The following is a 13,525-nucleotide window of genomic DNA, read 5'->3' as shown; positions in this document are numbered from 1 at the left end:
AGAGAGTCGGACACACGCAGCAGAGTGTTCAGAGTGTTTTTGTGCTGAAAAGCCATTTCTGTTATAAATCATATTAAGCCCACGTGGTATGTTGAACCGGTCCCTGCTGCCTCCTTCTCAGACAACGGACTTGTTACTGGTCCCGAAACCTGGGAAACTTGGAGGAAGATGTACTGCCATGGAGTCCTCACCGCTGGGCAAAGTCATCCGAGTCCTTGCCGACATGCAACAGAAACACCATTAGGCCCTCGTGGCCCAGGAGCAATGCTTCCAGGAGCTTATCCAGGCCCAAATGGATTGCGGAGCCTGGTAATCCAGGAAGGGTCCTCAGTTGCGACCCCAAAGGCAGAAATGACCATATCCCAACTCATGTTGGACAAAATTGGGCCCCAGGATGACCTGGAGGCACTCGTGGGGCTCTTTGAACACACTGCTACTGCCTCCAGATGGCTAAAAGCCCATTGGGCAATTTGGCTGCTACCGCTGCTGTCAGGAGAAGCCCAGCTCATGGCTTTTCAACTCCATGCTGACAACTGACAGGAGAATGAGGACCTGAAAAAGACTTACAACCTTACAATGGGTCGGCCGCACTCCAGAACAACACCGCCAGTGTTTTCGCTCCCTCACGTTCGTCAAGGTTGACCGCCCGTTTTTCTATGCCCAGCTGCTATGTGATGCCTGCCAAAAGTGGGTACTGGCCGGGGAGGAGTGCAACGCCGAGGTGGTGATCGATCTGATGGTACTGTAGCAGTTCACTGCTCATCTGCCAAGGGGAACTGTAGATTGGGTCCAGTACCATCGCACAGCATTGCTGGATACCGTACAGCTGGCAGAGGATCATATGGTGACTTATCCGGGGGCCGGCGAGCCCTCGTCATCCTCTCTCTCTCTTCTCTCTTTCTCTCTCTCCCCTTCCCTTCCTCCCGTCCTGTTCCCACTCCCCAGAAACAGGGAGTTCCCCCTCCCAAACCGGTTCACTGGCTTCTGGCTTTGCTCAACCCAAACCTTTGGTCCAGTGGATTGAGCCGTGCCAACAGGCTTTTGCACAGGAGCTGCACTTTTGGGCAATTGTTACATTCAGATTTTTCTCTTCCTTTTGTTTCACAGACCGATGCGTTGGACAGGGTTTTGGAAGCTGTGTTGTCCCAGGTGGTTGAGGGGAAGGACCGACCGGTGCTCTCTTCGAGATACAGCACCGTTGAGCAGGAGTGTCTGGCCATTAAGTGGGTGGTCTTCACCCTTTGGTACTACCACCTGAGATGGGCTTTCACCCTCTGTTTTGACCCCACCCCACTCCAATGGCTCCATGGCATGAAAGATACCAACGTGTGGATCACCCGTTGGTAACTGGCACTTCAGCCGTTTAAGTTTGAGGTGGTCCACAGACCGGGGGTGCAGCCACAGACGTCCTTTCCAGAAATGGGGGGGTTGGGGGGACTGCGATGGGGGTGTGTTGTGGCGTGGGCGTGGTTGAGCCCTGGTTTGTGAATGGAGAGTGAGATCGGAAGATGAGAACAGCACGAATTATCACCTGACAGTGATTACCTCTAACACCTGTTTCTTATAGCAGTGAGGGTGTGAGAGGGATTTAAGATTGAGCCAGATGCCAGAGAGAAAGTCAGACAAACGCAGCAGAGTGTTCAGAGTGTTTTTTTTTTTTTGTTATGCTGAAAAGTTCTTTCTGTTATAAATCAAAGAAAGCTCACGTGGTTTGTTGAACCGGTCACTCGCTTCCTCCTCCTCAGACAACGAACTTGAAACAATTTTATTATGATTAACGTTTGAGTGAATTCATTTACAGTATTTAAATACCATTTTGATGCTATTTGAAATACATATTAGGACTATAAACTATAAAGATCAGACTCGGTATCAGCGATTACCAAAAAGGAAGTATCACGTATTCGTTCCAAAAAAAAAAAAAATGGTATCAGGACATCCCTAAAATAATTTATACATTTCAACCAAATCTAACAGATGCTTTCAAGAATATGACAAGTCATTCTCGCAATTTCCACAAAACCTCTGACGGTTAGGTTTAGGTTTAGGGTTGGGGTTTGGGTTAAGTTAATAAAATATGCATTCCTCTTCACTGTATTGAATAATGCCCATATGTTCAACACACTTCCCACTTCGGCCACTGGGTGCAGTAGTTTGAATTACAGTAAGCACAGACTGAGTAACTTTCAACCTGCTGACGCTGAATTCACAGTGTGATCAGTCTGGTAAGCCAGCTAGGAAACTTTAATTTAGCCAGTTTGATAACATATTTAAATCAGACAATGTCATGATAACAATGTTCAATGAACAGGTATAACATAGAAAATCAATTCTTTACCCATGCAAGGAATAAGTACACATTTACATGATCATCAAACCTAAGCATTACCTGGTACGGCAAGTAACAGTTCCGTCAACTGGCCCCAAAATCTCTCACACTGGCCTTGGGACCCTGGGCAGGCATTACACTGCTCTGCTGTGACATCTTTTTTTCTTCATCAGGTACGTGCCCACGGCAGATGACATTGAGATGTATAAATCATATAAAGGAGACGTGACTGATCTGCATGTGGTGGATCAGTACATGATGGAGGTAAATCCACTAGCATTACACAGTTATTTAATTCACTGACATAATGGAGCATTAAATTAAATTAAATCAAAGGCATAAATGAAGCCTATTTTTTCCGAATTATTTTTCTCAATATGTTTGGTGAGTCCCATTATATAATGCAAATTGCAACACAGTACATTTTTGTGTATAACAGTAAAAATTACAAAGTATTTTCTATTAAAATCAGCATAAATTAAAAGGCAGAACAGCAAATAATACCATAATGCATACAAATGTGTATATATATATATATATATTATTAAACGATTTTATAATATAATTTAGCAGATGGCTGCATCATGAGGCATGCATAATGATTTCTTACTGAAATATGTTCCAGCAGTGGTGGTCACTTAAATACGTCAAATATCTAAGATACATAATACGTAAAACACAAGAAATGTAAATACCATCACCATCTGTTGTGTTTAAAGCAAAACCTAAGCACCTGTTGAATATGTGTCTGACTTAATCTCATAATATGTGTCTGACAAAATCTCTTGTCTTGTTTTACCGTTGCCCCTTTGTTTTCCATTTTTGTCCCTTTGTTATTCCATAGTTTTCACTTTTGTCCCTTTTTGTAGCTCCACAGTCTTGTTTTCCCTCGTGTTCACTGTTCATTGTTTTCACCTGCCCTTGTTAATTTGCCTTTTGTTTCTGTTAATCACCCTGTCATCTAGTTTGTGTTCTGTTTGTTCATTGGCCCCTTTGTCCCATGTTCATGTATTTATACCCCGGTTTTTGGTTCAGTCCTTGTCTATTGTTGAATGTTTGTGAATGTTGTTAGTCTGTTCTGTGTTCCCTGCCCGAGTTCTATGTTTATGTTTATGTTTATGTTTATGTTTATTTCCCCACTGAGGGTTTTCCTGTGTGTTTTTGTTAAGAATAAAGTAAGCTGCATTTGGATCCTCAACCTTCGTCAGCCTTCATTGCCTTACATTCGTGACAGTTAAGAGCAGGTCATAAATTCACCCCAAAAGACAAAAATACTAAATTATAGGCCTATTTTTATTAAATAAAATGATGGATATTTTAGGACCATTAAAAAGTGCTATATTCAGGTGCATTCAAGTAATGAACTTAAAGGTAAAATGGGCTAAATTGTCATGGAAATGTCACAATGCATGGGTCATGAGATTCATACTTCTGTATCAACTTCTGTTTGTTTAAAGCTTGTGTAAAGCAGACTGTCTTATAATATATGTTCCTCAGATGTGCAACATCCCGAACCTCAGCAGCTGTCTGGACCTAATGCTCACGTTACGAGAACTCCCCATTTGTATGGAAGACCTCACACCGGTCAGTCTCGCATTACAAACACTTCATATGCACCTTTGTCTCATGCTTGTGTCTGCCTCCCTCTGTTTTATATGCATTTTCACTCTCTTTTTCTCTGAACTTTTCTGCAAAGGTTGTTTACACTAAATATAAATGAGATAAATGTGATAATGTTTGCACTCCAATGTATTGTGTGTGTGTGTGTGTGTGTGTGTGTGTGTGTGTGTGTGTATAATTGATGCACACGCACGTGTATATACTGATTAATCGTGATCTTCATTCGAAAAATCCCAATATAGATTCTTAGAAATCCCAAGATCGATCTTTTACATTTAATTTAACTTCACATTTGGGATGATTATTAGGCTCTGTTGATAAAAATATTTTTTTTCATAATGTAGCAAGGTTCCCTGTATAATTTATAGAATTAACTGTAATAAGGAATATTACTGCAATTGGAGCAATTTAAAAATGAAGTACTACCTGTTTTCAGTAGGGGGCAGTAAGTGAAACTTCAGTTGTGTAGGCAATGCACAGCTGCACAGAGAACAAACCGCACTCAGGCGTTCTTGCATTCAAAAACTGTGCAGGGATGTCGGACGTGATTTTCTAAGTTTCAAACAGTGTTTAACTTGACAGCGACCTAAAAACACTGTGTTTCTGACACAACACAAACAAAGTGAGATGCTCTATAAGTGTCCATCTGACACATATTGACGCATCCTTAGAAAAGTTCTTATAATAAATCTATCTTGGACAAAATGACAAATTCAGTTGCAAAATGGATTGCTGTGGAATTTAGGCCAATTATGTTCAATGGTGTGTTTATGAACTCAGGGGCATGTCCAGGATTTTTTCAAGGGGTGGCAAAGTAGTGGCAAGAGTCGAGTAAGGGGTGATATCTATTAATTTCGTCTGACTGGGGGGGGGGGCGTTGTAAAGGACCACGCGTGACATGGACGCGTGTTGCGCTCCGTTTCCAGAATGCAAGCGGGTCTGAGTTGGGGTGGCAAGTGGGGTGGCAAAGCTAATTTTTAGGGTGCCAGCTGCCACCCATGCTACCCTTCTGGCCGCGCCCTGTATGAACCGTCTGTAATGTACTTGCGTAGAGTATGTTTCTGCCTCAATCTGAGTGGACAAGTGGCCTTCCAGTATTGCAAATATTTAAGCCAGATTTGAACTCTGGTCGCCCACAATAACTTTTTTTTATTTTCATAGTTTTGTTTGCTGCATTAGACTATCAGAGTGCTAAAATAACTAATTTACACATGGTCAAAAAAAAAACTAAAATTAACTCCAGAACTCCAAAATGACTTACATATATGCCACATTTAGAATATGCTCCCTAAAATGGAATGCATTTATTTCAGATCATACCAGAAAGAGAAGCTGTTTAGATGCATCCATTAAGTCTTTTAAATTATGATAAACAGCATATGTGTGTGCACATTCATTTGCATATCTGTGTGTGCGTAAGAGATTATTTGTGTGGCATTTGTTTTGCAGTTAGCACCGAACTGCACTAGTGATTATGATTGACAGAAAAGAAAAATGAAAAGTTTGTTTGTGGAAAAACAATCTCATGTGAACTCAAGTCTCTTGGTATGCCGCGAGGAAATTTGTATTGACGCTTCTCAAAGGTGGCTCCTGAGGCATAGAGTGGAAAAAAATAAACAAAAAGAATAAAAAGCTAATTTACTAATGCAAAAGATAATCTTGGAAGACAGAAGGCACTTGAAAAAATAAATGAAATGGACTTTAGAAAAAAAAAAAAAAAGGATCATGCATTTATACACAGGGGCTCAGTTTCCAAAGAATCAGCACTTAGAGTGGGCTGAAAGGGTTTCTAATGGAAAATTTCCTTTAAGTCCTTCAAGTCATTTATTAGTTAGAGAGAGGTAGTGCTGGACAGGGGGAGACGTAGCCCAAAAAGCACTCTGATGGCTTTTTCTACCTGTGAGCCAGAAAAAATAAAAAGCTTAAAATCCCTATTGTACTTTCAATCCACCTGCATTCCTCTCTGATGTGAAGTTCACTTGGTGCCCTTACATCTATCTAATGAACGAATGTACAGTCTTCTTAAGGGATCGAAAGAGGTGACATTAATCTCTGTGCGAACAGATGAACTACCAAAGTTAGTGGTCGAGGGGATGTCAGTTTAAGGCTGTAGGTCTATAGATCAGGCAAAAGAAGTGTTGGGGAATTGTCTGAGGTTATCAGTGTTTTACAACATATAAAATACACTTGATTCAGCATTTAGGTGACAGAAAGGGCTTATGTTTTCGCCTCAGGAGATTTTGATATTTTAGACTGAGACTGATATTTTAGCTGATTTCGCTGTTTTGCGTACCTTGATCTGCTCAGTTGAAATAAAGACGCTGAAAGTGGTACTCAAGTGTGTGCTGATATGGTCGGAAATGGACCTGCAGTTCTGAGTTCTATTATTGCGAATAGAGTTTTGTTTGACAGCGCTTGCTACATTTAGCCTGATGTAGCTAATCAAAATTTAGTTTCAACGATGTCAACATGAAACAGCATTCGCAACCCATTTTGCTTCCATATTGTGTTGTATTTCCAAGTAAAACAAGAAAAAAAATGTAGGCCGGCGGTTAACTTTATCCATCAGGAATTGTATGGATTGTAAAAAGTAGGAATTCCTTACAATAACTGACCCATACCTGAACGCAACTGTGCTGTCAATTTGTGGGTGCCTACTTTTGAGAAGGCCTTTTAACTAGGGATGTCCCGATACCTATACTGGTATTGGTATCGGGTCCGATACCATGCTCATGTACTGGTACTCATACTTGTAAAAATGCTCCTATACCAAAAACTGATACCATCTGACAACAAATGTCATTACGTAAGCATTCAGCACACAAATTAAAATCAAGTTATATCCTATGAGTGGTGCAATGCAAATGTGAGCACTTGTGAATGTATGGAGACAGTGTTGTGCGAAGTCAGCTGCACGTAACTTTTAACCTCCTTGGTTCATTCAGGAATCACTGTCATAAGCATTGAGCACTCTGTTTGAAGCAGATGACAGTGAGCAGTGCGCAAATTCACTTTGTAGCAGAGTACATACTAATTTAATTAAATAGCAGCCTTTGCAATTTAATAATCACTTTGAGTCACGTAGGGACTGGCTTCTTCAGTGGCGCGACCGGCTTTTCGGGGGTGGGAAGCTCGTCATAACATCAGAGCAGAAATCTTCAATACTGAGATAAAAACCTCCTATGGTAAAAAAAACAAACATTTTTACCATAGGAGAGAGCGTAACAGTCAACTAGCGTGTTACGTCTGGTTTGCCACTGCTAGTTCAAAAGATGCGCCCAATCCTCCATTGCTAATTTTAAAACGTAACTTTACAACTAGTAATGGTGGCTTGTGCTGTTTCTAACAAGTTATTGGAGAAAGAAGGATGTGTATGTGTGTGTGCTTGTATGTGTTTGAGAGCGAGAAATGTAGAGACGATTGAGCGATTACCTGCATCTGTCGTGCCTCCCAAGCAGAGATGAACAGAAAAGCAAGTGTTCGTCAGATTGCTAAAGATAATTTTCTCTGTGTAAAAAATTGCTGTCCGAGCAGGGCCTTCCCTGAGTATTGCGCGGTAGCCACCATGTTGAATGTTTACATCTGAATTGTGCTCCCAAAGCAGAAACACCAGTAGGTTAGCACCTTGAGCAGGTATGATTTTCCTGTATCTCCCAGCTGTAGTCGAGTAGTAATCTGAGCGATCATGGAGTGAGAGGCAATTGCCAATGACTTCAATGAAACTGTACTATGTGTAATATATATTGTGCATTCATAAAGTATTCAGACCCCTTCATTTCTTTCACATTTTGTTATGTTGCAGCCTAATGTTAAAATTATTTAAATATTCGTTTCATATCAATCTACACTCCATACCCCATAATGCTAAAGCAAAAAACTTTTTTGATAGATTTTCAAATGTGATTTTTTTTTTTATTTTTTTTTTTTTTATATCACATTAACATAAGTATTCAGACCCTTAACTCAATACTTGAAGCACCTTTGGCAGAGATATACAGCCTCACATTTTTATTGGTGTGATGTGACAAGCTTTGCACACCTGGATTTGGGGATTTTCTTCCATACTTCTCTGCAGATCCTCTCAAGCTCTGTCAGGATGGATGGGAACCATTGGTGGACAGCCATTTTCAGGTCTCTAAAGATGTTCGATTGGATTCAAATCCGAGCTCTGGCTGGGCCACTCAAGGACATTCACAGAGTTGTCCCAAAGCCACACTTGTATTGTCTTGGCTGTGTGCTTATGGTCATTCTCCTGTTGTTGATGAGGTGATGAGTGGTAGCTGGTTTCCTCCAGACATGACGCTTGGAATTCAGGCCAAACAGTTCAATCTTTGTTTCATCAGACCAAAGAATCTTGTTTCTCACAGTCCTTCCAAGTGGGCTTTTTGCATTGAGGAGAGGCCACTCTACCATAAAGCCCATGTTTAGTAGCCTTCCCAGATCTGTGCCTAGTCACAATCCTGTCTCTGATCTCTGCAGGCAGTTCCTTTGACCTCATGGCTTGGTTTTTGCTCTGTTATGCATTTTAAGCTGTGAGACCTTATATAGACAGATGTGTGCCTTTCCAAATCATGTACAATCTATTGTATTGGCCACAGGTGGATCAAAGTGTAGAAATATTGCAAAGATGATCCAGAGAAATGGGATGCACCTGAGCAAACTTTCAAGTGTCATAGCAAAGGGTATGAATACTTATGTCAATATTATATTTCAGTTTTGTGAAATAGACTGATGTGAATAATAATTAAAGCATTTTAGCATAAGGCTGCAACATAACAAAATGTGAAAAAAGGGCTCTGAATAATTTCTGAATGTACTGTGTGTGTGTGTGTGTGTGTGTGTGTGTGTGTGTGTGTGTGTGTGTGTGTGTGTGCGTGTATTTATCACTTTGTGGGGACCAAATGTCCCCATAAGGAAAGTAAAACCCGAAATTTTTGACCTTGTGGGGACATTTTGTCGGTCCCCATGACGAAAACAGCTTATAAATCATACTAAATTATGTTTTTTGAAAATGTAAAAATGCAGAAAGTTTTCTGTGAGGTTTAGGGGTAGGGTTAGGTTTAGGGGATAGAATATAAAGTTTGTACAGTATAAAAACCATTATGTCTATGGAAAGTCCCCATAAAACATGGAAACACAACATGTGTGTGTGTGTGCGTGCGTGCGTGTGCGTGCGTGTGCGTGCGTGTGCGTGCGTGTGCGTGCGTGCGTGTATTTATCACTTTGTGGGGACCAAATGTCCCCATAAGGATAGTAAAACCCGAAATGTTTGACCTTGTGGGGACATTTTGTCGGTCCCCATGACGAAAACAGCATATAAATCATACTAAATTATGTTTTTTGAAAATGTAAAAATGCAGAAAGTTTTCTGTGAGGGTTAGGTTTAGGGGTAGGGTTAGGTTTAGGGGTTAGAATATAAAGTTTGTACAGTATAAAAACCATTATGTCTATGGAAAGTCCCCATAAAACATGGAAACACAACGTGTGTGTGTGTGTGGATAGATAGACAGACAGACAGACAGACAGGTTTAGTGAGAATCACCCAATAAGGGTAACAAGTAGTGGTAGACCGATATATCGTTTTTTCTGATTAATTGGTGCTGATAGTTGCCTTTTGGAACTCCTCAGATCTGTTATCGGCAAAAATCTACACTGATCTACACTTGTTTTATTTGATTATTTAGTGTTCCTCTGTGGCAGGAGCTATTTTGAATAGATAATCAAGTAATCTAAATTGAAGCGAGGGCATGCAAATAAAATGAGTGTATATGAAAATGTGCCCCGGCAGCACTTGTGTCTCTAACTTAATATCTCGTGAATAATAATAAACCTTATTCCTAATTAAACCTCATCTGGTGGAATACAGTATATATACATTTATACAAAACTCTTCATATGGTGAATATATATAGGCTATAAAAAACTTAATTTGCTAAATATTTAAATATAGAGCATTTTAATGGAGCCAAGTCTCCATTTCAAAATAAGTATCCCTTGTGTATTTTGGTCTTATTTAGAGTTAAAAGTCACATATTATGCACCAAATCTTTTATCTGATCAAAATTATATATATTTTTTTACTCTTGTAGCATCTGTGTCTGTGCCTGTCAAAGTAAGGAAAGTCTAAGAATTGTTTTAAATCAAATGTAAAAACTATCGGCCGATTAATCGGTTACATGCCTTTTCCCACCACCTTAGTTTTCGGAATCTGCCAAATCCAACATCGGTCAAACTGTAGTTAGGAGCATTTATATTAAGATATATACTGTTTTGTGACTGGACAAAGATTTTAGTTTTATCCCACAAAAAGGGCCTCTATAGTTAAAAGTACCCAGGCTTCAGTTTCCACTGCTGCTTTTAAATCCAATGGATTGTCTGACATGGTTGACTTTTTAAACAAGTAACATTAATGTGGGTTTACCCACCATACTGACAGGCTGGGTGCTAGGGTGGAAAATTGATCTGGCTTAAAGTGGGGTACGCTCAAGGGCTATCTAGGTGTGTTGTGCTTTGTCTCAGAGCTGTCTGACGAATGCTAACTCGTCTTGGCATTGTGAGCTCTTAGTAAACGGAGCATTCACATTCAAAGGACACATGAGGGCAGCCAAACTGAGGAATTCCAGGGAGCGAAAGTGAGTGATGTACCGAAATGAAAATTCTTGGGTGAAACTGAAAATTCTGGACAAACTGGGCTGAAAGCCGAAAAAGCTCATTTCAAATTCGCCTTTGTTTGGAATAACTAAGCAAATTCTATTAAAGGGATTCTGTCATCATTGACATCATCATGTTGTCCCAAACTTGACCATTGAGAGTCTAACATTCGTCCTACTGTTTCCTTTTGTGCTCCATAGAAGAAAGTCAGTCATACAGTCTTAGAGTCAAAAACTTTATTGGCTTAATTTCATAAACCAAAGCATCTCAAACTAAATAAAAATTCTGAGCAGAATACTAATTTTGAGTGTTGCAAAGAAGCTTAGCTGAGGGTTTCTGCAAAGTTGCTGCCTACCGAGACCTGATTACCTCAGCTATCTTTAGTTAAATTTGCTTTAAGAGTGTGAATCACCAGGTGTAAATGAAAGTGAGATCTCAAAGGTGGATGAAGTGAAGGTTATGTTGGAAGCACCTGAGCATATGTTCTAATACTGCTTTGCCTTCCTGTCCTTCTGGAAGTTCCTACTTACAAGCCCCATAGTTGTAATTATGATGTGTAACACGTTCAAGTGGATTTGTTTAGAAATTAATGGACATATTGGGGGAACTTCAGATTTATTTCTGTTTATATCTGACTGGCAAAGATAGGAAGTTTTGTAAGCATAATGCAACAAAATTGTATCATTCTCGTACAGCCACAAAAAAATATTTTTTGGCAGGCTTTATCACACTTCACCAACATTGCACAAAATGGCTACAAACTAATTGTACAGTCAAATAGGGCCGTGACCACCATAGACGATGAGGAATCTCCAATATTCAGAAAAGTGATGAATTAATGAATTCATTCCTAACATTTGACCTTCGTTACAATCTTGAATGTTTGGTTACATCCTTGAAGTCAAAATTAAAACAATTACATGCATTTAAACATAATTATGACAAATGCAAATTAGCTTCCACCATAATTTGTGAATTGACATTAACTTGGAAAGTTAAGGCTTCATTTTTTTTTGTCTACATTTTCAAGAAATTACAACATTGTGGTGGCATTCATGTGCACTCATCTCGTAATTAAGATAATTCTGACAAGAGTTGAAGGCTGCATAATGCTTTGTCTTGTAGATAGTAGACATCAGATCAAGGTGTGTGTGTGTGTGTGTGTGTGTGTGTGGGGGTTCAATAAACTGTCAGCTAGAATTGAGTGCAGTAGTGGAAAATAAATAATACCGCAACAGCTCTGGCAATTAACTCCAACAGCTTACAATACCTTTCGATTATTCCTCTCAACCTAACCGGTTTATCTCTGCTAAAACATTTGGGCTTGCCCACAAGAGAACCATCAACTTGTTACTTCTATTATTAATAAAAATGTAAATGAGAAAACCTAAATGAATATCATGTTGGTCAACACAAAGTTTTGAACACAAGTACAACACAAAGCACATTTAAAAAATATAATGTGTATATACAATTTACCACAAATATATTTATTTAAAAAAACATTTTTAATTGAGTAATTAATATCAAACTTTGTCTTGGGCTTAATCCAGTTCACCTGAACAAAATATGCCTTTTCATATAAATGCCAAAATATGTGATATTTTTTTTTAAAACTTCACCCACACAGTCATGAGGGTCTAAAGGGGTTTCCGCTTTTAATGAGACTATTTATAATTGTTATTTTTACTGACTTCGGAAAGAAACACAACTTATATGATCTCGGTGATTTAGACAGTGGCATGATTGTTGGTGCCAGATGGGCTGGTTTGAGTATTTCTGTAACTGCCTGGGATTTTCACACACAACAGTCTCGAGTGTAAAGAGAATGGTGCGAAAAACATCCAGCGAGTGGCAGTTCTGTGGGCGAAAATGCTTGTTAATGACAGAGGTCAGAGGAGAATGGCCATACTGGTCCAAGCTGACAAGAAGTTGACAGTAACCCGTAACACGTGTTACAACAGTGCTATGCAGAAAAGCATTTCTGAACATACAACATGTCGAACATTGAGGCGGATGGGCTACAGCAGCAGAAGACCCCTCAGGGCACCACTACTGTCAGAACAGGAAACAGAGAGCTCAGTTTTCTGTTCTTGGCTGACAGAAGTGGAACCCGACCTGGTCTTCTGCTGTTATAGCCCATTTGCCTCAAGTTTCGACATGTTGAGCATTCTGAGATGCTATTCTGCTCTCTACAATTATACAGAGTGATTATCTGAGTTACTGTAGCCTTTCTATCTCCTCGAACCAGTCTGGCCATTCTCCTTTGACCTCTTTCATCAACAATGAATTTTTTTTTATTTGCACCATTATACCATTTACACTATAGAGACTGTTGTGTGTGAAAATCCCAGGAAATCAGCAGTTACAGAAATTCTCAACCCAGCTCGTCTTGCTCCAATCATGCCACAATCACTGAGATCTTTCCCCATTGTGATGGATGATGACTAAAGCTCCTGATCCATATCTGCATGATTTTATATATTACACTACTGCCATATAATTGGCTGATTAGATAATTGCATGAATAAATAGATGTACATGTGCACTTAATAACGTGACCGTTGAGTGTTTATCTTGAATATACTAATTTTGATTTTATAAAAGTGTCTGACAAATGTGTAAATGTAATGAGAAATGTAAATTAAGACTCTGTTAGAACAGTTAATGATATAATATACATGTCTTATATTACAATATTACAAGGTCATCCACCCATGTGTTTTCATGTTGCATAATTTTCCATCATCTTAACCCCAGTAAGTGTCTTTTTGACTTGTGATATGTCAATCTGACATGAATAATTTAACCTTAACTGTATGTTCTCATTCAACTTTCTCTCTCTTTCAAACTTTAAATAATAAATTACAACACTTCCTGTGTCGGCTCTGATGTACACTTGACAAGAGCTGTCAATGTCAACAG

At 39.4% G+C, this 13,525-nt stretch overlaps 1 protein-coding gene across 1 annotated transcript in view; it reads left to right on the top strand.

Moving 5' to 3' along the window:
* The window catches only part of LOC127618383 (uncharacterized), a 58,301-nt gene that overhangs the window by 26,980 nt on the left and 17,796 nt on the right, over window positions 1-13,525 (top strand). The window contains exons 10-11 of the mRNA XM_052090783.1: window positions 2,503-2,593; window positions 3,827-3,913. Coding sequence (XP_051946743.1) covers window positions 2,503-2,593; window positions 3,827-3,913 — 178 coding nt within the window. The remainder of the gene's footprint in view (window positions 1-2,502; window positions 2,594-3,826; window positions 3,914-13,525) is intronic.

The sequence above is a fragment of the Xyrauchen texanus genome, chromosome 25 (genome assembly GCF_025860055.1).
Source record: "Xyrauchen texanus isolate HMW12.3.18 chromosome 25, RBS_HiC_50CHRs, whole genome shotgun sequence".
Classification (NCBI taxonomy): domain Eukaryota; kingdom Metazoa; phylum Chordata; class Actinopteri; order Cypriniformes; family Catostomidae; genus Xyrauchen; species Xyrauchen texanus.
The sequence above is the reverse complement of the archived record's forward strand: the minus strand, read 5'-3'. Positions and strand labels throughout refer to the sequence as shown.